The 22906-nt window shown below is 37.5% G+C and overlaps 2 protein-coding genes across 11 annotated transcripts in view; one reads left to right on the top strand and one right to left on the bottom strand.

Moving 5' to 3' along the window:
* Positions 1–5381, bottom strand: part of PCMT1 (protein-L-isoaspartate (D-aspartate) O-methyltransferase) — a 39133-nt gene extending 33752 nt beyond the window's left edge. For 3 of the 6 annotated variants that reach the window (XM_017673237.3, XM_037022004.2, XM_073219751.1), the window contains exon 1: positions 5013–5260. In XM_017673237.3, the coding sequence (XP_017528726.3) occupies positions 5013–5241 (229 nt within the window). In that variant the 5' untranslated portion in view covers positions 5242–5260. Of the gene's footprint in view, positions 1–5012 lie in introns of all 6 variants that reach the window. The other 3 variants (XM_017673236.3, XM_017673238.3, XM_017673239.3) reach the window with 3 other exon arrangements.
* A 1984-nt stretch (positions 5382–7365) lies between these two features.
* On the top strand, positions 7366–21822 carry NUP43 (nucleoporin 43). 5 transcript variants are annotated; one of them, XM_073219748.1, is made up of 10 exons: positions 7371–7672; positions 7984–8106; positions 8996–9073; positions 10181–10361; positions 12723–12858; positions 13593–13744; positions 14316–14435; positions 15686–15808; positions 18580–18837; positions 20911–21822. In XM_073219748.1, the coding sequence occupies exons 1-9, from the start codon at positions 7544–7546 to the stop codon at positions 18807–18809; spliced, it is 1272 nt and encodes a 423-aa protein (XP_073075849.1). In that variant the 5' UTR covers positions 7371–7543; the 3' UTR covers positions 18810–18837; positions 20911–21822. The 5 variants fall into 5 exon arrangements, with proteins under 5 accessions (XP_073075850.1, XP_073075849.1, XP_073075848.1 ...); XM_073219749.1 differs by lacking the exon at positions 18580–18837 and having other exon boundaries at positions 7366–7672; XM_073219747.1 differs by having other exon boundaries at positions 18580–21822.
* The last annotated feature ends 1084 nt before the right edge of the window (positions 21823–22906 follow it).

The raw sequence follows: 22906 nt of genomic DNA, 5'->3' as shown, positions 1-22906 counted from the left end.
GGACAATGTTCAATGGACTCCTACATCTCTGAAAATCTAAAATGTTATGTAAAACTCTAAAAACAGGTACCAAGCATTAACTTCTGTGGCTCTTTCCTAAACACACAGGGACAGACAGACAACAGACACAGACACAGACACAGACACACACACAGACACACACACACACACACACACACACACACACACACACACACACACACAATTTCTTACAATCCAAGATGTGATTAAAATTACAGCATCTTAGATTTGGAAGGATCCTTAGACGTCTAGTGTACAGTCAAAGCTGATGACAAATCTCTTCTACAATATCCCTTACAGTGAAATGATCGGCCATTCTTGCTTCAGAAAACAGAAAACATTATGTTCAAAGCCAACACTTTGATTGTTAGAATAGCTTTGTGAATACTTCCTTATAATGAGCCAAAATGTACCTCCCATTTGTCCCGGTTTGACTCTCTACTACATAACATTTCTTCAAATATTTAAACACTTTTGCACTCCCAAGCTTTCTCATTGCTAAACCAATCTCAATCCCATCAAATCATCACATAAAATGATGACAGCTCTTGTCATCTTGACCACCCTTGTCTGATCGAGTTTTCACTGCTCTTCTTAAAAGCGTGTTGAACAAAGCTAAATGCAATACCCAATACACACACACACACACACACACACACACACACACACACACACACACACACATATATGTGTGTGTGTGAAACAACACAATGGAACTAAGACCCCATTAAATAATGGAATACAACCTAGCATCCAAATCTAGTGCTGTCTAGTAGAACTTCTAAAAATGATAGAAATGTTCTACATCTGCACTGTCCAACTGGCTAGCCTCATGGGTTTACTGAACTCTTGAAATGTGGTGTGAATGAGGAACTGAACTTTTAATTTTATTTAATTTCAATTAATTTAAACTTAAATAGACACACTTACACTAAAATCATAGAAGTTAAACCTTATTCAATGTACTGTAAGTACACTTAGTAGTATGTACCCATAAGAATGCCTTGAAGTAAGTTAAAATGAGGAGGTACTTTGTTTTCTAAATGAGGCTCCAATTTCTGAAAACAGTCCCTTAGGATTTTATTAACTAGTTATATTTGGCCCATTAATACCCATGATAAAACTAGTGGAATATTATTTTCCACTAGTTATGCTACAGTGGCTAAGAACTGACACTCTAAAATTGAATTTTAAAATAATTTCAATTTATTTACAGAAATAAGGATAGAAAAACTAGAAATTATCATAATTCTTATATATACAAATGACTACTAAAGGTCTTCACTTAAGTGTTTTATAAGCATCCCAAACCCCAAAATTAACTCCTGCTCTCCCCTACACCTTCTTGCACTCCAAAATCCCTGCTTTCTCTCACTTGCTATTTCCAACTCAGAAATGGCAAATCATTCCAGTTTCCCAGGCCTAAATAAAACCTGTGCATCATGTATCTTTGACTTTAACCATAATCTCACACCCCAAATTCAAATCTAGCACATGCTATTTTCTCTACCTGGCATGCTTGTCCCCCAGCTCTATCTGCATGGCTTGAATTTCTTTAAATTCCTCTCCTCCAAACTTTCTACTCAAATGACACCTTAGCAAGGTGTTCTCCCCTATGACTGCAAACCTACTTACTATACCACATTCCCTTCCTCCTTTCCTACTTTGTCATTTATCATGTGATACATATTTGATTTGTCTGCTCTCACTACAAGAAAGCTAAAAGAGAGAATGGATGTTTGTTTTGTTCACTGTTGAATCCCCAGTGACTGGCATACAGAAGATAATCAAGGATCAGTTGACTGAATGACAAATCCTATCAACATTATACATGCAAAACAACACAACCAAGGATGCAAAAGAAACCAAAGTAGAAATAACTGATTCATTTGGTCAAATGGTTGATTGTGTTTTAACAAACAAAAACAGATAAAAGAACAATTGTCAGCACTGCTTTAGGGGTCCAGAGCAGCATTTGAAATCTATTAGTTAAGTCTCACAAACGCTCTGGTTTAGATGCTCCTGCTCTAGAACACATTATCTCGACATCATCTACTCCTGCCCCCCTCTTTTCCTAACTTTTACCATGGCTTAAAACTATCCCAATAAAAGAAGAAAATAACTCTAATATAAACATTATTTAAATTGTCACATTTCCTAGATTAAGCAGGCTCAGAGTTGTTTTAAATTAATTTCTTTCATAAGCATCTTATCAGCCCCATAATTGCTTATAATTATAAAAAAACAGAATTTTTTATTTCTACAGACCTGCACTATCCAATATGATAACCACTAGCCACATGTTGCTATTTAATTGAGTTAAATAACATAAAAACCCAGTTCCCTAATCGTACTAATCACATTTCAAATGCTTAATACCGCATGTAGCTAGTAGATACCATATTGAACAGCACAAACACATTACTGCGAGCTCTACTGGACAGACTTTCTCCCTAAAACCTTATTTTAAAACATAAAACTGATTCAGCTCAAACACTGACTGAGTTTAACCTTGTAATTTTGAATTCTCTATGTCAGTGATTTCAGTGTATAATCCTTGGATCAGCCAGAATTTGGAAATTTGTTAGAAATACAGATCCTTGAGCTCTAGAAATCTGTTTTAACAAGCTCTCCAGGTGATCCAGGAGATTTTAAAGCATGCTCAAGTTTTAGACCACTGTTCTAAGTTACTTGAGAGCATCTGTCATCATAAGTTATGGATATTATGAGATGTACCATTACACTGTACAATATCCTGTAAATAATATATCAACTATGAAATTAAATACAATATTTCTATTACAATGTCTTATAAAATTAAAAACTCAGTAGATATTTTCAATAAAATTATTATAATGTTAAAACTAAAGCAATCATGAACTTGATTTCTTAAAAACAAAACATTAAAAATGTTACTGGCTTCCTCCAATGTGCAGATCCCTCTTCATTCAACGTCAATATAATCACATTTTAATCTTTTTCTAAAGATTAAATTAGAAGCCTTTAAGTTAGAAAAATACACAAAAGTCAAATAACCAAGAAATAATAAGAAATTTTCAAATGCTGTACCAATTGAAATTTTTACATGAGCTCATTTACATTTATAGTAAATAAATAGAAATGAAACCTATTACCTAGGATTAATTCAACAAAACATTGAAACGAAAGTTGCAGTGTTACAAGAGGCTATATAATGTAATTTTTTCCTACAGAGATCTAGTATAAAACTAAGTATTTGTAATATCAACATCCATGTATATTAAACATTATTCAATTTTCTGATAGAAAAACATCCTTAGAAATTTTAGCTAAAAACAGTAATATGATACACTAAAGTGATTATAAAACCACTGGGAAAAGAGCTAGTCTTGCTAACCACAAATCTGGCTCAAAGAGGAGTGACTTTAAGAGCCTATTGATTACAAATTGTTGCCAGAGCCAAGTGCCTACTGAGATAACCTACTGGTGGAAAATTACTTAATCATAATTCGTCTATAGAATGTTTCAAGTATGCAATGGGTACACTGTAATAGCAGGCACTAAACCATTTTAAGAAATTGTATTAAAATATTTCCAAAATATTGAGTTTATGTGCAATCCATGGGAACCTAAATCACACTTCATAATACTGCCCCAGGTTATAAATGTCCACTTCCAATCAAATACCCTTCCATAAAGTAAATACTGGTAATGGTTGACAGAATTTTGAAATCTAAACATTCTTCATTACTAAATATTAAGGACACAATTTCCAAATTTTAAGTATTGTAAAAAAAAAAAGTTAAATGACTAATTATGTACTAACCATGTGTCAGGCATTACTATTTATTTCTCTCATCTTGGTGTTCATAGCACAGATCCAAGCATATAATGTACATTGACATTTATGAAAAAGGAATGAATACTAAGTTCTTAAAGAGGATTCGAAGATATTAAGGGGAAAAAGTTCCAGCCCTCAAGGAGATTACAAATAAAATTAGAAATCATGAAAAACTCATGAAAAGCTAAATAACACATAATAATTGAAAATATGACGTGGCAGGATATGAATATTTGCAAAGTTGGTGGCAAAGAGAATGCTGCAAATTCTGACCAGAGGGAATGTTACGGACTGCAGTCCTTCTAGTCTCCCGATCGGACAGCGACACTATTTCTATTTAAAAAAAGAAAGTGACACAGCACTCATAATTATCATCAGAGTAAGGAATGCAATAACTGAAGAGAATGATACAAGGAAACTCACACAAGGCTTTCAGAGCACATGGACTTGAAAAAAGTTGTAACGTTTCACACACACACACAATCGTTCGCGGATCCAAGGAACCCTAAAGCCTCCTCAAACAAATGTCTCACGAACAGCGTCTCCTGATTATTTCTTCCTCCACCCTCTACGAGGCTTTCCACCCGACAGCAGTCCCAGAAATTTCTCCCAGCATTCGCAATGACAATACTCTCTCATCTTTCTCTCCCTCCCCTCGCCGGTATCAAACAGTGGCATCTCCCTCCAGTGGAAAAAACGCAGGGCGGGGGAGGCAGGAAAAAAGCCAGCACCGAGGTCGATTATGGAGGAGGAGGACGGTAAGAAGACGCGGGGGTTAAGGGTGGGGTCCCATCGGTTCCAGCCCCGCTTCCAGGCTGCGGCAAAATATGGTCCCTCCCGCTACACCCGGACGGGCAGGCGGCAGATCCGAGCGAGAGCCCCACCACCCGAGAAGCGCCCACGCCCCCAGACCCTCGGGGGGACGCCTGTCCCTGCCCACCAACTGCGGCCCCTGGCTCGCTCTTTTCTTCGAGTCCAAAGCTGATGAGTGACAGGTAGCGGGGGACGCGATCGCAAGTGCAGGACGATCAAGGCTGATAGTGCAACCCGGAGCTGAGCCCCTCCAGCGGGCACGGGGGTGGACAGACAGAACGTTCCGGACGGCCCTGGAGAACCAGGCCGAAGCCTGGCCTGGCCCAGTCGCCCCACGCCGGGAGGTGGTGGCACTTACTGCGGAGATTGTGGATTAGCTCCGAGTGGCTGGCGCCGCCGGATTTCCAGGCCATCGCTAAGCACACCCGGAGCAGGTACAGAAGCACCTTCAGTGCGGCGGCGATACCGAGCAGCTTCCCGAAGAATGAGACTACCTCCCACACGGTTACCGCCCTGCTGGCGCCTCCGTCGTAACCGCCGCTGTTACTGCTGTCGCCGCCCGAGCCGCCACTGCGCGCTCCCGGCATCCCCCGCGGCACGCATGCGCTGTATGACCCCGCGCGGCCTCGGGTACAGCAGGGTGGGTCCGGGGGCTTGGATGGTCCTGTGCCCTGCCAACCACGCCTGTGGCTCCTGCGATTGCACGGGAAGAGCTGGAGGGCCAGCGCCGCTGTCGCCGCGTGCCCCTTTCTGATACCTCAGGTTGCACACCTCCTCCTTGCTGGGTTCGCCCTGCAGCCAGGCCAGGTGGGCCCAGCGTGATACGTTGCTCTCCTGGCTGTGGGTCTGGTCACCGAGCGCGGTAGCGGAATGGCGGAGCAGATATGTGCCGCCGGTTCGCCGATTTGGTTCCACTGCTGCCGGTGGCTCAAGAGTCTCAGCTGGGTCAGCTGTTGCGAGCGACAGGTCTGCCCCTATAGCTGTCCAGATTGTTGGACGGTGGGCTTCTCCATTTTGCCTCATCCAACCCAGTTGACTAATATTTAGGTCGGTTAGAGTCAGAGCTCCCTATGGTGGACCCTGAATCTTAGTAGAACAGGAGGGAAAGGCCCTCTCTAACTTATAGTACTACAGCCTCTGGCTTTGTGACAAGTATATCAATGTTTGCCTAGCAGATACCTGTAGGACCCTGGTTTGTTCTCAACTCTGTAAAGTAAGGCACCGATTCAGCGAGCGGAAAAACACCATGACATAGGGGATGGGAAGGAGCGTGGGGAATGCTTTGCTCCTTAGAACATACAACAGGTTAAGAATATCATAGTATTTTTCAGCTAATAAACCTCAAGTACCACCGTTAGAATGGACACCAGTTTTATTGCTATCAGCCCTGCAAGACCTTGAGAAGCTGACGGGGAACAACAGTACCTCTATCGTCCAACCGGCTGATTTCCAACCAGACTAAGATTGAGAATCCACTCATCATTTAGTACAATAAACTTTTAAGGAAGGAAACAAGGCTAAGTTAAGGCATTAATACTACTGCGTGAGCAGCAATTTTCAAATTCCAGTTCTCACCAGATTTTGGCAACTGTGATACTCAAGCCTACCTCCTATACAAAATATTCATGACCTATTTTCTGATATTCTGTGACCATAAATGAAACTATACTCAATACGGTGTTGTCTACTTCAGTGTTAAGAATAAAATTGTTGTTTGGAACTCTAACAGTTTTATATTTCATGTCTCTGTAGTTTCCTGATAGAGTTCAAGTAAAAAAAAGTCAGTCTATCCCCAATAAGAACCTGATAACTCTCACTAAAGCTGATCTGGATGGGTTACATTTACATGTAGTTCTTTCATAAGCTGTGGCTCTGAAATAAGACTTGCTAATACCAGATAAAAACAACATCAAAATATCATGGCCCCTTTTAAAGAGACAACCAACAACATACTTATGAAGATAATATAGTTTTTTAAAGATAAGTATCATACCTCATTTATGCGGTATGATTTGCATTCTAATTGACAAGATCTGCATTAAAAAAACTAGCAACGAAGGGCAAAATCTAAGTGCTATTGGTAGTCCAGATATCAAAGGCTGTTTATTTACGGGCTTGGGTAATCAGAAAAAGATAGGGAAGAAACTGGCCCTTGAACGGTGGGCAGGATTCTGAGAAGTAGAGAGGAATAAAAGGATCTTATAGTTGCAACCAAAAGCACAGAAGAAACTTAGGGCACCTATTCCTGGGCTGTCCACGTTACACATCAAACTCATTCTCAATTATATACATAAATGGAGAATTAAGGAAGGTTACACAGCTGGACAATGGGCGTCAAAACTAAACTGGAGTCCCTAATTACAACTCCAGGCTCCGACAGGGTTTATTAAAAACTTTGAAGCAAGGAATTTGGGAGGCAAAGAAAGAGCGTTTTAGAATAATGGTGGTACGTTAATGGATGTACTTCCATAAGAATTCAAGAATTTTGAATCTTTGAGCAGTGACATGCAAAACTGGATGATCAGGTGTGGTTACTAGGTGGTTTCTCTTGGATTGATTTTATGTTGGTTTTGTTCTTAAATTTGTTTTACATTGCACAATTATTGCACAAATGCATTGTCTCGGTGTTCCTATGCTGATTTTACAGATTAGGAGCAGGTCCTACAGCACAGGGAACGGTACACTCCTGCCTCTGTTCCGAGCCACCTCAGGAGGGAAAGGCGTCCCAACTTCTTCAGGCTTGCAGGGTGGCGGTGCCCGCACTGCCTTCGGATGAGAATTGGCTCTCCGAAGCCACCGTTCGCCCCGTTAGGTCTGGTCCAATCAGGGTTCCGCGGGAAGGGGCGGGACTGAAAGGCACGCGTTGTGCTGCGTGGTGTTTGTGCGGCTATGTCAGGCATGGAGGAAATTTATGCCAAGTTTGTGTCTCAGAAAATCAGCAAAACCCGCTGGCGACCGGTACCTCCGGGGAGCCTGCAGACCACCGAGACCTTCGCTACGGGCTCTTGGGACAATGAGGTATTCCTAGTCTGGGCTGGGAAGTCCCAGCCTGCTTTCCTGGAACCGCGCCCCTGCCCCCCAGCGCGCGAAATCTCTTGCCTTCTAGCCCCTTGCCCTTCTCCTTCCCCGGAGCCGCCCGTTTCGGGCTCGGTTGCCCTGTACGTCAGAGCCATCGATGGTGTGCCTAGGCCTCGCATATCCTTGCGTTTTAAGCTATTACCATTTGTCTGAGATGCTTTTAAAGAAAGGTTGCTTTAAGGCAATGCAACCTTGAATTTCCGAGAGTTTGACGTATATTTCATCTCAAGATAAAACTTTCTGCTTTGCAGGAAAATTATGTTTCACTGTGGTCTATTGGAGATTTTGGGAACTTGGACTCTGATGGAGGATTTGAAGGAGACCATCAATTATTGTGTGATATCAGACACATTGGTGATGTAATGGATCTACAAGTAAGTCTGTATAGTAGATAAAAGCTAACATTTTAAAAACTGAGAGTAATACATTTAGAGATACGAAAGACCTTGAAGTTTGTCTAGTCTCCCCGGATTTGCAGAAAACTGAGTTCTCTATAGTTTTGATTTGCCAACATCACATATAGCCTCTTAACGGGAGAATTAGAAGTGGGGAAGGGGATGAGGGTTTAATCCTAGTTTTTTAATCCTAGTTTGTTTAATTATTCACCATCTACTATGTGCTAAGCACTTTTGAGTAGTTTTACATAAATTAATTTAATTCTCATGACATGCTTGTGAATCAAGTATTATCTCTTTTTTATCAATGAGGAAACTGAGATCTTTTGAATACATACTATATGACAAACACTTTGCAAGGCACTTTATGTCTTTCTGCTTTCTGAATTCTCATAATAACTTCCTAAGCAGGGATAGTCATCCCTAAAACTGTTTTAAGGGTTTACTGGGGCTTACAAAACTGGCCAAGACCTTAGAGCAAATAGTAAGTGGTAGGAATGGAATTAAGTTTTCACATCTTGGACTGTACAACTTAAAAGTCTGAATTTTCTTCTGTAGAAAGCCGCTTAACCCCAGGAATGATACTTTTCTAAACCTTTATGGTAATGGTCCAAAATTAAATCAGTACAGGGACACGACTTAGGGAAAAGACTATTGTCATTTATTTTTCATGAAAAAATACTTCTATATGTAATAGCAGTTTGAATTTCAGATTGCATCACATTTTATTTGCTTAGTTCTTTGCATTTTATTATATATTAGAGGTTCTTTGCACTTTAAAACTGTTATACCACTGATTGAGCTGAACAAATGGGCTTCCCCCTACTGATATTTCTGAAACTATAACAAGCAGGAATTTTCTGTTTAGTTTTTTGACCAGGAAAGAATTGTAGCTGCTTCATCAACAGGATGTGTAACGGTTTTCCTTCACCATCCAAATAACCAGGTAAATAATTTTTGCTTGAAAACTGGATTTGTATTTTAATTATTTTCAGGAAGGTTTAAAGAAGACTGTACTTAAAAATGACACAAATAATTACGTTTTATAGTCTCAAAACATGGAGGGGAAAAAGTATTACCCATCTTTCAGTGTATTTTAGAACCATGTTTGTGTGGACTTCTATTCAAATTGAATATCTCTTAAATTCTCTTAGTTTAGACCTAACATTATAGTATTCTGGCAAGTAATTTTCTTCTAATTTTCTCTTTTGAAGAAAAAAAGAGTAACTCCTAGCTCAGGTATCATGAGAGAGAATAGGAACAGCTACTTTGTTTCTGTGGCTAGAACCGAAGTTTTAATTAGAAGAGAGGGTCCACCATATGAAGACTTGGCATTTGTTCAGCAGCTTTCTTGTGTGCTAAAAGCCCAAGAGGGCTGACCTTCACAGCATAGTGGTGAGGACACTCCTTTAAAATAGCCCCACTTGTAGTAACAATTTTAAGTTGCTGGAAGAGAATGCTTATTTAGATTTTGGGATTAAGAAAGGTCACCTTGCAGAAAGGCATTCCTAGTAAATATAAAGCCCAGATCTTACTATTTTTTTAATGGAGTCATTTAGGAAGCACTGTAGATTTTTATCTTAAATACAGGCTAATTCCCTCAAGAATTTAGAGTTGCACTATAACATCTTAGGATGCTGATGGACAGTAATTGCAGTGGGGTGTCGGGGGGAGACTTGATATGGGTGAATGTTGAAACCACAATGTTGCTCATGTGAAACCTTCAAGATTGTATATCAATGTACCTTAATTAAGAAAAAAAGAATTTAGAGTTCCTTTAGAATACAAACAACTACCTGATACCCAAAAAACATCGTCTTACTTTCAGTTTGAGGTATTAACAAACAGCGTTCCTTTGAATCTGATCCCATTATAGTGCTTTGATGGAAGTAGTTTCGAAACTTTAAAACTACGCAATACAAAGGAAAAAGAGAGTTACTCTTTTTCTAGAAATGTGTGACAGTTTTAAAATACTCTTTAGTTGGAGGAAAGTGCTAGTTTTTAGAGCTTTGCTTTGCTTTGCTTTAATCATACTCTTATTTCTGACACTTAGACTCTGTCAGTCAGCCAGCAGTGGACAACAGCTCACTACCATACAGGTCCTGGCAGTCCTTCCTGTAGCAGTGCTCCATGCACAGGTGTTGTGTGCAACAACCCAGAAATTGTCACAGTTGGAGAAGATGGTCGAATAAATCTTTTCAGAGCTGATCATAAGGAAGCTGTGAGAACTATAGGTAAGAAAAGTTATTATATTTCTTTTACCCATTACATAGTAACTGAGCACCTACCATGTGTTGAGTAAACACAGTGCTAGACATTTGAGGGATATAAAAATATACAAAGCAGGATCTCTTTATCAAGACAGTATGTTGATAAGGTATGTATGAATGAGGCACTACAGAGGAGAAAAAAAATTTTTTTTTGGTTGGAGGGGAGATTACTGGTTAAAGAAGGATTGAGGGCAGGTGGCAATTTAATCTGGGTTCTAGACCATAAATAATACTAATAGATGGCGCACCAAACAAAGGGAATAATTTGGAGGCAGAATAAGGCCATTCAGAGAATGACAAAAAGTGTAGCTTGACCTGACTTTAGATGTTTATATAGGAGAGGTGAGAGATAAAGCAAGAAAGGTAATTGGGGCCAGGTTGGGAGGGTCTAATGCACAGCTACTGAGGTTACATTTTGTTAGGTGGGCAACTAAGGAGCCATTGAAAATGTTTTAGCAAGGATGTGATGTGCTGCTTGTCATGCTTTAGAAGGATTATTCCAGTGTAATTCTGAACTGTGTCTCACACAGACTTACCTGAGGAAATTTTTAGCTGCCCACCACCGTACACTTCTGAATTAGAACGTCTATGGATGGAGTCCAGTTCATGGGCTGATTCACAGCTTTTGTGCTATTTATTGTGATTTTTAGTACTGAGGAACTTATTTAACTGTTAAGGACCATTGTTTGGTGGTTGGAGGAGTGTAACAAAACAAGTCTCTAAGTATATCCTAATTATGTGGTATAAGCTTAAACACTCTAGGAAAAGTAAAAGGACCATTATAGCAATCAGGAACAACTTCATGGATGAGGAGAGAATTGATGAGCATAAAAATTAATAGATCTGCTGCTTTGGTTATGTAACTGTATTTCTATTGTGTTAATGTGTGTGTGCAATTTAATAAGTAGTTTAAAACCTATACATGCTTAAGTTACTCTACAAGAAGATATGTCAAAGAACTAATCAATCTTCCCATGTTTTCTTCCATCTGCTACCTCTATAGCTTTTCTTCTTCCTTCCTAATTATAACCCTTAAATAGAATTCGTGCCTCATATCTAATTCACCGAGTATCATAATTCCTCCAAGTGGTAAAGATACCTCAAGATAAATGCTGGGCATAGAAGCCACAGGGCATAAATCTGCAAAGAAGTAAAAAGCTAACCTTTTCAAACAATATGGCTTCTCTCTCCCTTACCAACTTTACATTTCCCTGTATGGCCCCGGAAGATGACTGGTTAGCCAGAGAAGGGTATGATTCCTCAAGGGAGGAACAACCTAAGATAGGCACAGTCTCAGGGGGGCCATCAGGTGAGAAATTGGGGATCAACAGAGGTGAGGCTTAGAACCTCACCCCCCCTGTTTTGAGAGACATATTCTGCATCCGTGGATGTTTTGCTGCCATTGTCTAGCTTGGATTAACACATAGTCTACAGGCACACACCTGATCGTCTACATTTGCTCTCTTATAGCACTAAACTATGTTTTCTACCTTTATCTTGCATCTACCTACCACTTCAGCATCTTATTAAAAATAATAACAACAATAATAATAAAGGGAGAAATATGGGATTCACATATAAATCAAGTATAAAAATCAAACGAATATTCATATTTGACCTGATTGTTTATAGTTCATAATGAGTGATCAAAACCACAAGTTTTTGTGATAACTGCCCTTGCACTGTTCACCATGTAAGAACTTATTCACTATGTAAGAATTTGTTCATGTAAGAACTTGTTCGTTATGCTTCAGAAGATTGGAGACTGACGAGAATTAGGCTGGGGGTGGATTAATGATTGTGCATTGAGCATTGACTCCCCTATACAGAATTTTATTGTTGTTAACAACCATTTGATCAATAAATATGAGAGATGCCCTCTCAAAAAAACAAAAACAAAAACAAAAACAAAAATTAATAGATCTGAGATAAGTCGGCAAAATACTACAAGTTCAGGATAGGCTATCTATGAAGCACTGGGGTTTAGACCAATAAAATGAAGGCTATAGGTTAAGCACTGGTGGGAAATAAAATTGGTTATAGAGGAGGTTGAACAGCCGTCTCAGAAAGAGAGGATAACAATCTTAAGCGGAAATAGAGAAATATGTGAAAACTCAGCCCACTATTTGGAAAACATGTCCTGTGAACAATAACATTTTCTATCAAGGGAGAGTCCATTTTAATATGTATATTATTCTGCGTTTTTCTGTAGAACTTAAACTAACTTATTTAGAATCTCACTGGTAATATTTCAGTAAATAGAAGGAATTGACTTAAGATTTTCATGGAAAGGGGGTACTAATTACTTATTTTCTTTATTTGTAGACAATGCAGATAGCAGTACTCTCCATGCTGTAACCTTCCTTCGAACTCCTGAGATTCTTACAGTAAATTCAATTGGACAGTTAAAAATATGGGATTTCAGACAACAAGGAAATGAGCCCTCCCAGATATTATCACTGTAAGTTTTGATTTGTAATTTCAGTAGCATAATGCAGAATTAATTTGTTCAATTGTTTATAGCAACTAACTTTAAACCATATTGTATTTTAATTGAATTTTAAGAGAATGATCCCTGATTAAATTTAATAAAGCAAATATAATTTGGTGGGCCTAATACCAGCATGCTGTATTTAGTAATACTTGTATTGATTCAGGGCCTTTATCTCTGAAGTCTGTTATTTAATGGGGAACTTCTGTACATCAAATGATTCCATAAATAGTGCATGTAAGATACTCTAGATGTGATTAATACAATCCAAGATATTTTTTCTGAGCAGAAATCCCCTTTTCTATGTGTGCAACCTTCTCTAATAAAATAAAATGTGTCAAACTGAAAAATAATTATATAAACTAAGCATTAAATAAGGTAGGAATAAAGAATATGCTATTTAATTGATATGTAATTTTTCTAAAAGCCAGAAAATGGAAATGCATTTTGTACATCTTAACCATCAGATTATCTTCCTCTCCATGTCTCCAAATTGAAGAGAGAATTGGCCTTTAATTCCACCCCCCAAAATTCTATGTTTAGGGACATTTAATATAGTGAGTTTTTTGGCATGATTTAAGTTCAGTCAGTAGCTCCAGCGACAAAGTTGTTATTTAGGTACTAGAGCAAGATGTGTTCCATGGGTTATACAAAAATAAATTATATTTTGCAACATGTTTGATGTCATTGTATCTCCATAAAAGGACTGGTGACCGAGTGCCACTCCACTGTGTTGATAGACATCCCAACCAGCAGCATGTTGTAGCTACTGGTGGCCAGGATGGAATGTTGAGTATTTGGGATGTTAGACAAGGTACTATGCCTGTGTCTCTGCTGAAAGCTCATGAAGCTGAAAGTAAGTGTTGTGTAGCTATGTAGTTTTTGTTGGGTGAGTTATGTGACATATTATAAGCAGCTTTCCATAACAATAGATACGCATCTATATCACAGCTTTTGGGGGAATTACGTAAATTTAAAATAGTTAACTAATCCTTTTTTATTTGACATTTAAGTTCTTCAACGTGTTTCAATACTATATCCAAACCACCGTGATTATCCTTACATGTTTGTCTTTGTACACTTATTTTCTTAGTATAATTTTTTAGAAATAGGATTGATGAGCCACAAAGTTTGCATAATTTAAAAATTATGATACATGTTGTCAAACTATTCTACATAAAATAATACCAGTTTATATATGTGAGAATGTCCTTTTCCCATGCAAATGCAGGTTTTTTAATATCTGATATTATTTTATATTTAAAAATCTGTGTTCCTCAATTTATTGTACCTTTTACTCTTTCTAACAAGTACAGTAGACATGTGTCTTTGTTTTGTTTTGGGTTTTGTGTGTGTGTGTTTGTGTCTTGATTTTGGTGGGGAATTTTTTGGCTGGACAGAAATTTTTTATTTATCACCCGTCTTAGATATCATGCCAGAGAGGATTATAGCTTTAAATTCTGACTTAAGAGAAGTTGGTATCAATCCCTGCTTGAATAAAAGAACAAAGAGCAAACTTTATACCAGTATTGCAACTCTCAGTTTAAGTAAGTTCACCATTACCTTGGAAAGATAAATGACTTTTAGGATTATATTTAAGAAGCAAATAAAAGCAAAGAAAATTTTCTCCAGTGTGGGAATATGGTATGCTCTCCTGGAGTCTGGTGCTGCCTATCCCAGTGGTAGTAGAATTACACACTTTCAGATATCTTCTTACCAGCCCATTTTTAACTGCCAGCCTATATTGTTGAGCAATACACACAAATGTAGTGGATTGTAATATATTATTTTAAATTCATCTTGATTCATGGATAGAAATGAAATAAATATGTTTTGCCAGAGGTTTTCTAGTTTGAAAATAAATACTTAAAAATCTAGATTTGGGCTGTTTTCTTTTGGCTCTACAGGCTGTTTTGTTTCACTTTGTTTAATGAAACAGTATCTATGTACTTTATATAGGGATTCACCAGAACACATTCTTCTCCTCCTGAGGAAGGTGATGTCTTTATATTCTGTAGCATGATGTTTAATTGTGGCAACTGTCAGAAGGAAAATTGCCAGTCTATAATATGTGCCTTGCTCTTTTTATGCTATACCTGGGCACTTCCTATGCTGCCTTTTGAAGGTCAGCCACCCCAGAATCACAGAATTCTTGTGCACAGACTACCTGTTTTATCTGCAGATAATTTTCAAGGGGTCTTGGCCAGTCATTGGCTCCAAGATTGGCTTCTTTAAAGCTGTCCGTCTGAAACTGGATCCAGATTCTTGGGACACTGCCAGGTCTCGGTTTGCTAGGAGCACTTAGTTGCTATGTCTGTGATACAGACCAGAAGTATCCAGAGTTCTGTCATGAACCGAAACTGGACTCTGCCTCTTAGAAATCCATTTCTGAATTACTTGTATGGTCTTCTCTCTCAGTCTATCTAATAATATAACTTTCATACATTAATAACACAGGAATTGAAAATAAAATTTACCAATTTTTAAAAAATCTTTTCAGAATTACCCTACTATCATACCTTTCCATAAAAAAATATAATAGGTCAAGGGATTAGCATTTATTTTCTGGCCTAGTACACAAGTAGACTTACTTGGCTTCTTTACCTACCTACCTGTTAGAGCCATTTGGAGAGCCATTGTGTGTTTTTCTTAAATTCTGAAGCCTTTGATTTTTATCACAGACTTGGGGTTTGAAGGTGTGTTATGGAGGTTAATAAAGCTGATGCCTAGAGACAGGCTTTTACTGTTTGTTCAATTAATCTGCATAGGGAATAAGTGTCTTGGTTCTTACCTTTAGTGTGGGAAGTGCACTTCCACCCGTCCAACCCAGATCATCTGTTTACCTGTTCTGAAGATGGGTCCCTCTGGCACTGGGATGCCTCTGCAGATGTATCTGAGAAATCATCACTCTTTCATCAAGGTAAAAAGTTTTAATGAACGTTCTTGTGTGTGATTTTATTACATTTTTAAATACCAAATTAGAAATTCTCAGATTTTTAACATTAAAGAATGGCAAAATGTTTCCATTCTCCTGCTTTAGGGTAAATTCTAGTATCATAGGGATTGAATTCTGACTGTCAGCTACTTACTGCTATACTACTGAGAACCAGAAATGCTGGCTAACTTTGGACAGCCAGGCGTCTTGTTTTGAGTACATTGTCTGGGGTCCTCATGCTATGGGATAGACATTGACAGCTCTTATATTATATTGCCAAGGGTGTATGGCAAAACAAAAGTTGGTCTATGAAAGTACTGGTGTTTCCTCAGACTAAAAGGCCCTATCTCCTGATTAAAGATGAATGTAAGGTTGGCTAGAAACTATACACTTAAAATCAAGGGGAATTTCTTTGTTATGGGTATTTTCCAAGCTTCCTATTTTTTGAGTTTGTCTGTGGTTCCAAAGGTCATTTATTCATTCACTCAGCAATTTTTCATCAAATGCCTGCCATGTGCTAGGCACTTTTCTAGGGGATGGAGCCTACAACAGTGAGCAGAACAGAGTCTGCACACAGAGAAAATTTTCTAGCAGACAATAAGTAGATAATGTTTCAGTAAAGATCCAGTCAGAAAATGTTTCAGTAAAGATCCAGTCAGAAAAACAGAAACTCTACTAGATTTAGAAGGAATTGTTTTCATGTGTTTTAGAAGGGATGGAAGAATAAAAGTATGAAAGAAGCTGGAAGAACAAATAGGAAAAAAGAATGAATAATGCCCAGAAATAAGGAATTATTAAAAACTACTGCTGCACTGTTGGACATGTGTCAAAGTTGGTTTTGGATCAGGAGAAAAAGTTCCACCTCAGCCAGGGCTGGAATTAACTGCCAGTGTCATCGCCGGAAACCTGGAGCTTCTCTCCTCATTTGCCTTCCAGTTACTCACAGTGGTTGTCCCTTTCTCCTGTTGGCAGGGTCCACCCGGAACACAGATGGCAAGGGAACCTGAAAAATGGAGTTTGTCCCTATAGCACATAGTAGAGCATGGAAAAGTGGGAAAGGGAGCTGACAGCAAAAAGGGAAAGAACTGGGCCAAATAAACTGATGACTATGAAGAAGGGTAAAGCAGAATTGGGCAGGGGTGGGGTGTTCTGGTATCGGGAGAGGCCACTTGGTGGAGATAACATTTGAGCGGACACCTGAGAGAAGTGAAGGTATGAAAGCATTCCAGGCAGAGGAAACAGCACATACCAAGGGCCTGAGACAGGTAGAGATCAGCAAGGAGGCCACGATGGATGCAGTGCAACTAGCAGGGTAATCACTCTGGCTACTACTGTGTAGAGGATGGACTATGTAGAGAGGGATGGTAAAAATGGAAGCAAGGAGACCAGGTAGAAGACTTGCTATGTTGGTTCTCAGTGTTAATTTTCACAGTATTCAAGAGTAATGTAAGATAATACAGGAGTAGTAAAAAAGAACTAAGGGAAAAATACAGAACTTTTCCAGAAATATTGTGGAGAAGTACGTAATGTGTGGAGCATGTAGTTTGTCTCTGCTAGCTTCATTTGTGGAGAAACTAATAATTTTATCTAAGGATTAACTAAGTCCTTGGTTTTTACTTCTTTCCTCCAGTACACTAAGTTATATTTGAAATTTTACTATTTGAAGGACTTTGGTTAGACAGGAAATAAAGCCATTTACTATATTCTGTGTCTATTATTGCAAGGCACAGTATTAGACACTGTGAAAAGGTAGAACGTATAAACTGTGCAACTTGCTTTTAAGGTATAATTTCCTTATGGAGAAAGGGGTATGGAAAGTTAAACCATGGCATAAGAAATGTTACAAGATAGTAAGTTAATGGTACACACAAATGATGAGGAATCCAGGAATGGAGAGAGAAATATGAACTAAAGTCATCTTCAAAGCCTCCTTAGACAAAGAAGTTGAGGTGGGCTTTCAAGAATCAGCAAAATTTAAATCCACTAATTCTTAAGCTTTAAAACATTAGGGACTTCACTTTATATTCACAGCACAGTGTGGAGCTTGGCACATAGTAGGTACTTGGCCTTCACTGAAGAAATGAAATCTATCCTTATTAGATCTGTCAGAAAGTTGAAAGAAAATTGCAAATTACAACTTAAACTGAAATAGTGCTGTTGCCTCACCAGTTTTATATTAATTGCAGAGCACTGTAACGATAACAGTATGTATAATGTGATAATGTTCTAAAATTCTACTTTTAAGAACATTTATCTAAAAGATAAGAATAAAAGGAAATCTTAAAGCAAGTTTCAGAAATATCTTTCTTAGAAATATAGAAATATGTTTTTAGAAATACGTATCTTGAAATATGTCCAGAATTTCTCATGATTATGTCATTTTTTATTACCTATGGACTTATATTTCTGTGTTTATCTACCTTTTTGGTTTCTTTTTCCCTTATTCTACTTGAATTCTGGCCAATTTATTACATTTTTGAGACTTTCATTAAAGAATAAACAGAAAGGCAGGGTTAAAATCTGCTTTGCCTAAGGAATTCAAATTTGATATAGATATTATACCTTGAAAATTTGAGAATTTAGTATCACTAAATAAGTCTTCCATCAAAAATGTGTAGTGAAGAAATTGCCATCCTGTTACTCTGAGAATTAAATAAGTTTAAATCACTGCCCTTTTAAAATATCAGAATTTCAGAATGTTCACTAATATAAATTAGTCTTGAAAGATGTTTTTCCCTTTTCTTTTTTTTCACTAGGGGGAAGAAATAGTACTTTTTTGCCTTATAGCGTTAGTAACCAGACTAACGTTCCCCAGTCCCTCATGAGCTCGTGGCTCAGCACTGATCCTGCGAAAGACCGCATTGAAATCACCAGCTTGCTTCCCAACAGGACTTTGTCTGTGAACAGTTTGGATGTTTTAGGTCCTTGTCTTGTTTGTGGAACCGATGCAGAAGCAATTTATGTTACTAGACAACTTTTCTCATGAAATTACTGTAATTATAATAAGATCTCAGGTAAAACATATAAGTTAGCCTTTCGAATTCCAACTTCTATGCAAATTTCTATTATTGGAAAATGTGGAGTTTGCACAGGAAGCTTCCATAAATTTGTTAATGTTGATGCCTACTTTCAGCGTTTGTTAGGTGAATAGTCCCCTAACAGTCTCAGAGTCTGATAGATGACTGATGGCAAAGAATTAGAATGGGTGGAAGAATATCAGAGGAATCTTTGTGCTGATGAATACACTGCCTTCAGACACACTATTCTGGACAGCTTATGGCACCAGCTTTTAAACTTTGATGTTGTGGCACTTAATACCATTAACCCTCAAGGAGTTCTGGCCTTTTTTTGACAGATGGTAATTATGGAGGGTATATCCCTCCTTGGTGGCATTAACCAATGTTAATGTTTATTCTTTCTATTACAAGGATGATTTTTTTTTCAATTCTTACACATTTTATTTCCTTAATAATATCCTTTTTTCAGAAAGAACTGAGTAAAACAAAACTAACACAATTTTTGTGGTGTTCAAATTATTTTAAAGGTGAAAATGTTCTGACAGATTCCTTTATTACAATGTTTGAAGAGACCTCGTCAACTGCTTAGACCCAACTTTTTCTTGAAAAGAAAATACATTTCCCTAAGAATTTTTGCTTTTGTTTAATTTTACAACTAAATCACCAAACTGGACATGGTACAATAATATAGAATTTGTCATTGATAAGTGAGCCAACTTCCCTAAAATTTGATGGGTGACATATACATGAGGCCAGTGTGATGATATGTAAGAGTATAGAATTGTGCCACCTTTATCCTTTTCCATATGTTAATAATGACCTAATATGTCATTTTTTAAGACAATTTTAGGATTGTCTTTACAAAGTTTGTCAGATTAAATACATCATTAAAATGTTAAGACCTTAATGATAAATTACTACTATTACACAGTTGAAGTTTGTTTTCATTTACTCTGTCTTCTGGTAATGGTAATTATGGTAATTTTGTATTTCTGTCTTAATAAGTATTTTCAGTTATTTTTATGCCACCTTATCTTAGGGTTTTTTGGTTTTGTTTTTTTTGGGTCAATATTTTTAAATAGAATACACATGTGCATCTGCTTTTGTATATATATTGGCTCAGAAATATTTTATTAAAGATGAGTAGTCACTTTGAATTCCAAAGAATCAGAGAAGTAAAGAAATTGTTGCTGATAGGAATTTTTAATCTGTATATAGTTTTACTGTCAGGAATTGTTCTTAAACTTCTCTGTTATTATGTAAGTAAATCATAACAGAAAACAATTAGAATCAAAAAGAAAATTTTAAGCATTTATCTCAGAGACAATAGTCTTTTCATACACTTTTTTATCTATCAATGTGTATAATTTTGCTCTAAAAATGAAATAAATCATACATATTTGTGGATATACATTCCCTAGCGGTAAACATGTATATTTAATAATAAAAACATAGCTATGAATTTTCCTTCAACTTTATATTTCCCTCTGTATGAATGTCTTTACGCAGCCTAAGCTGCAGTGTCGCCTCTCTTCACCAGTATAGGCACCTCCCATTCTACTCTACAGGCTAACATTCTTGCTCTGAGTGGGCCCAGAGTCATTCTCACCCCAGAAGACCCTAGCTCCCAGGTGGCACATCTTCTACCTTCTGTGAATGGCAAGCTTGTGCCTTTCCTTTCATCTGCATTATCTGGTGTTACAAAATTTGAAGGTTTCACATATGTTGTTAGCACTCTTCTCAATTTCCAACAGCAATATACACAATTTTCCTTGATCATACAGTAAATAATTAGAGTAGAGCAATGGAGCCAGACATGTAGGCTTGGACTACCAGCTTGGACTGCAGACAAGTTTTAAGTTTAAGGTTTGCTTTGATTTAGGGGCATTTGTAACCATGAGTAAAATAAAGTAAATTTGAATAATGTTATATTTCCTATCAGTAGATGAATTCTGCCAGATTTAATAAGATACAGGAATTTTATGTAGTATAAATAAAACCTTAAGTTAGGAATTTTTCATTGTCACTTAGCGCCCTTATTCATGAAACTATCAAATATTTTCTTTTCAGAGCTTTTGGATCTCAGAGATGAAAGATACTGGGAGGGCATCTCCAACCTAAGTTTAATCATCATTTTCACAGCTTTCTGAACAAATTACCATCCAACCTCTTTCTCAACAAATTTCACTCAACTTGAAAATGTACTATGTTAAAGTATCCCATTTCTCCAGCCTCCCCTCATTTGTTCAGCTTTAATTGATACAGCATTATGGCAGGGTTTTAGTCTGTGAGTTTTATCCAAAATAATCTTGTAAAAAATGCAGAATCATGTTATTGTGGGTTAATGAAATGACCATGTGAACCTACTATGAGAGAGCCAATCACCAATTTATTGAATTTGCTTTATGTTGGGGTGCTTTACCATAGGGTCTCACCAAATAAATTTTCATGAATGAGATTTACTTCCATTTGTCTTCTTCAGGAGCTACACAAAATTTAATTCCTTTAATTATGTACTCAAATACTCAAAACTACATATTGTAGCTCTTTTAGTGTAAACTTTTTAAATCCCTTCAATGGTTTCTTGTGGGCAAGGTTCCTTTCCCAGCCTTTCAGGCTTTTCTTGGCCAAATCATGCTCACCCTTCTGTACTCCTGTTAGGTGTCATTATCACAAGAAAGCCTTCCCTGGTCTCTTGATAATCTGAGCTAAAATGTATTCTGTTTCAAAAGCCTATTGTGTAGCATTTATAGTGTGTTTAAACAGCGATGTGTTAAGCACCCTGTCTCCCTCTACTGTACCACAAGACCAAGAACAGGACCCACATCTTAGTGTTGTATTAAGGTTTATTTTAACACAGTATCTGATCTGCAGTGAGCACTGAGTCAGTGTAAACCGAACTAAACTCACAAGCTTGTTTTTCCTTTAAAAAATACTCCCATTTGCCAAAGACCATCATTAAAGTGTGACTTCCAAAATGAACATTTCTGAGTGGTGTCTGCCTTGCTGGGAGTATGGTTCTTGGTACAATATTTCTTTGCAAGGCTAAGATATTTTACACTAACATTTGTTCAGTCAGACTGCTGACTACTTGAACTTAAACCCTTAAATTTTCACACATGATACTCCCTAAGCCATACTTGCCATATTTTTGAGTTAATGCAGATGGTTTTGGATCTATACATAGGTCCATCCGTTTTCTAAGACAAATTATATTTCGGTATAGGAAAGAACTAGCCGTCTCCTTTGAAACTTTTCTGCAGAAGCTGATCATCTTCAGAATTGCCCAGCATGCTTTCTATACTCATCCCATTGATGACGAGATAGGTAACAATGGACTGAAGTGCTGAGGCCCACTCCTAGAATCCTCTCAGTTATCAGGGACACTTGAATCATTGGTATTTGGCTACAGTTTTGAAATATTTATAAGCCAACTTTTATTACTGACATTCTTCCCCATTTATTTATCTTGCAAGGCCATTGTAGGAAAATACCTGTGCCATAGCTATCATACCAAAATATAGCATAATTGAAAAATTCCTTGTCCTTTGTTAATAATACTTCTATTTCAAAGTATTGTGGAAACATGCTTTTAATAATCCTAGAATCTTGTCCAAAAAGCATACTAAGTTCACTAGTGTTTAATTTATATCAAGCCTTTGTTTAAGCTTATCCTATCAGTATGGTATCTAGCTCAGTGTAGTTACCTGGTCTGAAGTGGTAATAAGTGTTCTTGTTCCACAGGTATGAAACTTGGGGAGATCCAAACTATAATATGCAACTATTTATTTTATTGGTATCATTCTTAACCAGGATTAATATTAAGTGGCAGGGTAGAACCATAGTTAAATCCTAGTCATCGTAGTGTCAAAACAATTCCAATATTTCACTATATTAGGGGTATACAAAAGGTGAAAACCATGGGCTAGGGGGTGAGAAGGAGTAATAGAATGACTAGAATCTAGCTGATCAGGTAAAAATGTTTAATTAAAAATAAACTAATGTCTAATTCCAAACTCTTATGACTGGATTTCAGGGGACAGTAGCAGACAAACCAGCCTAACAG

Source organism: Manis javanica, chromosome 13, assembly GCF_040802235.1.
Source record: "Manis javanica isolate MJ-LG chromosome 13, MJ_LKY, whole genome shotgun sequence".
Lineage (NCBI taxonomy): Eukaryota > Metazoa > Chordata > Mammalia > Pholidota > Manidae > Manis > Manis javanica.
Note: the sequence above shows the minus strand (reverse complement) of the source record. Positions and strands in the feature narration are given on the sequence as shown.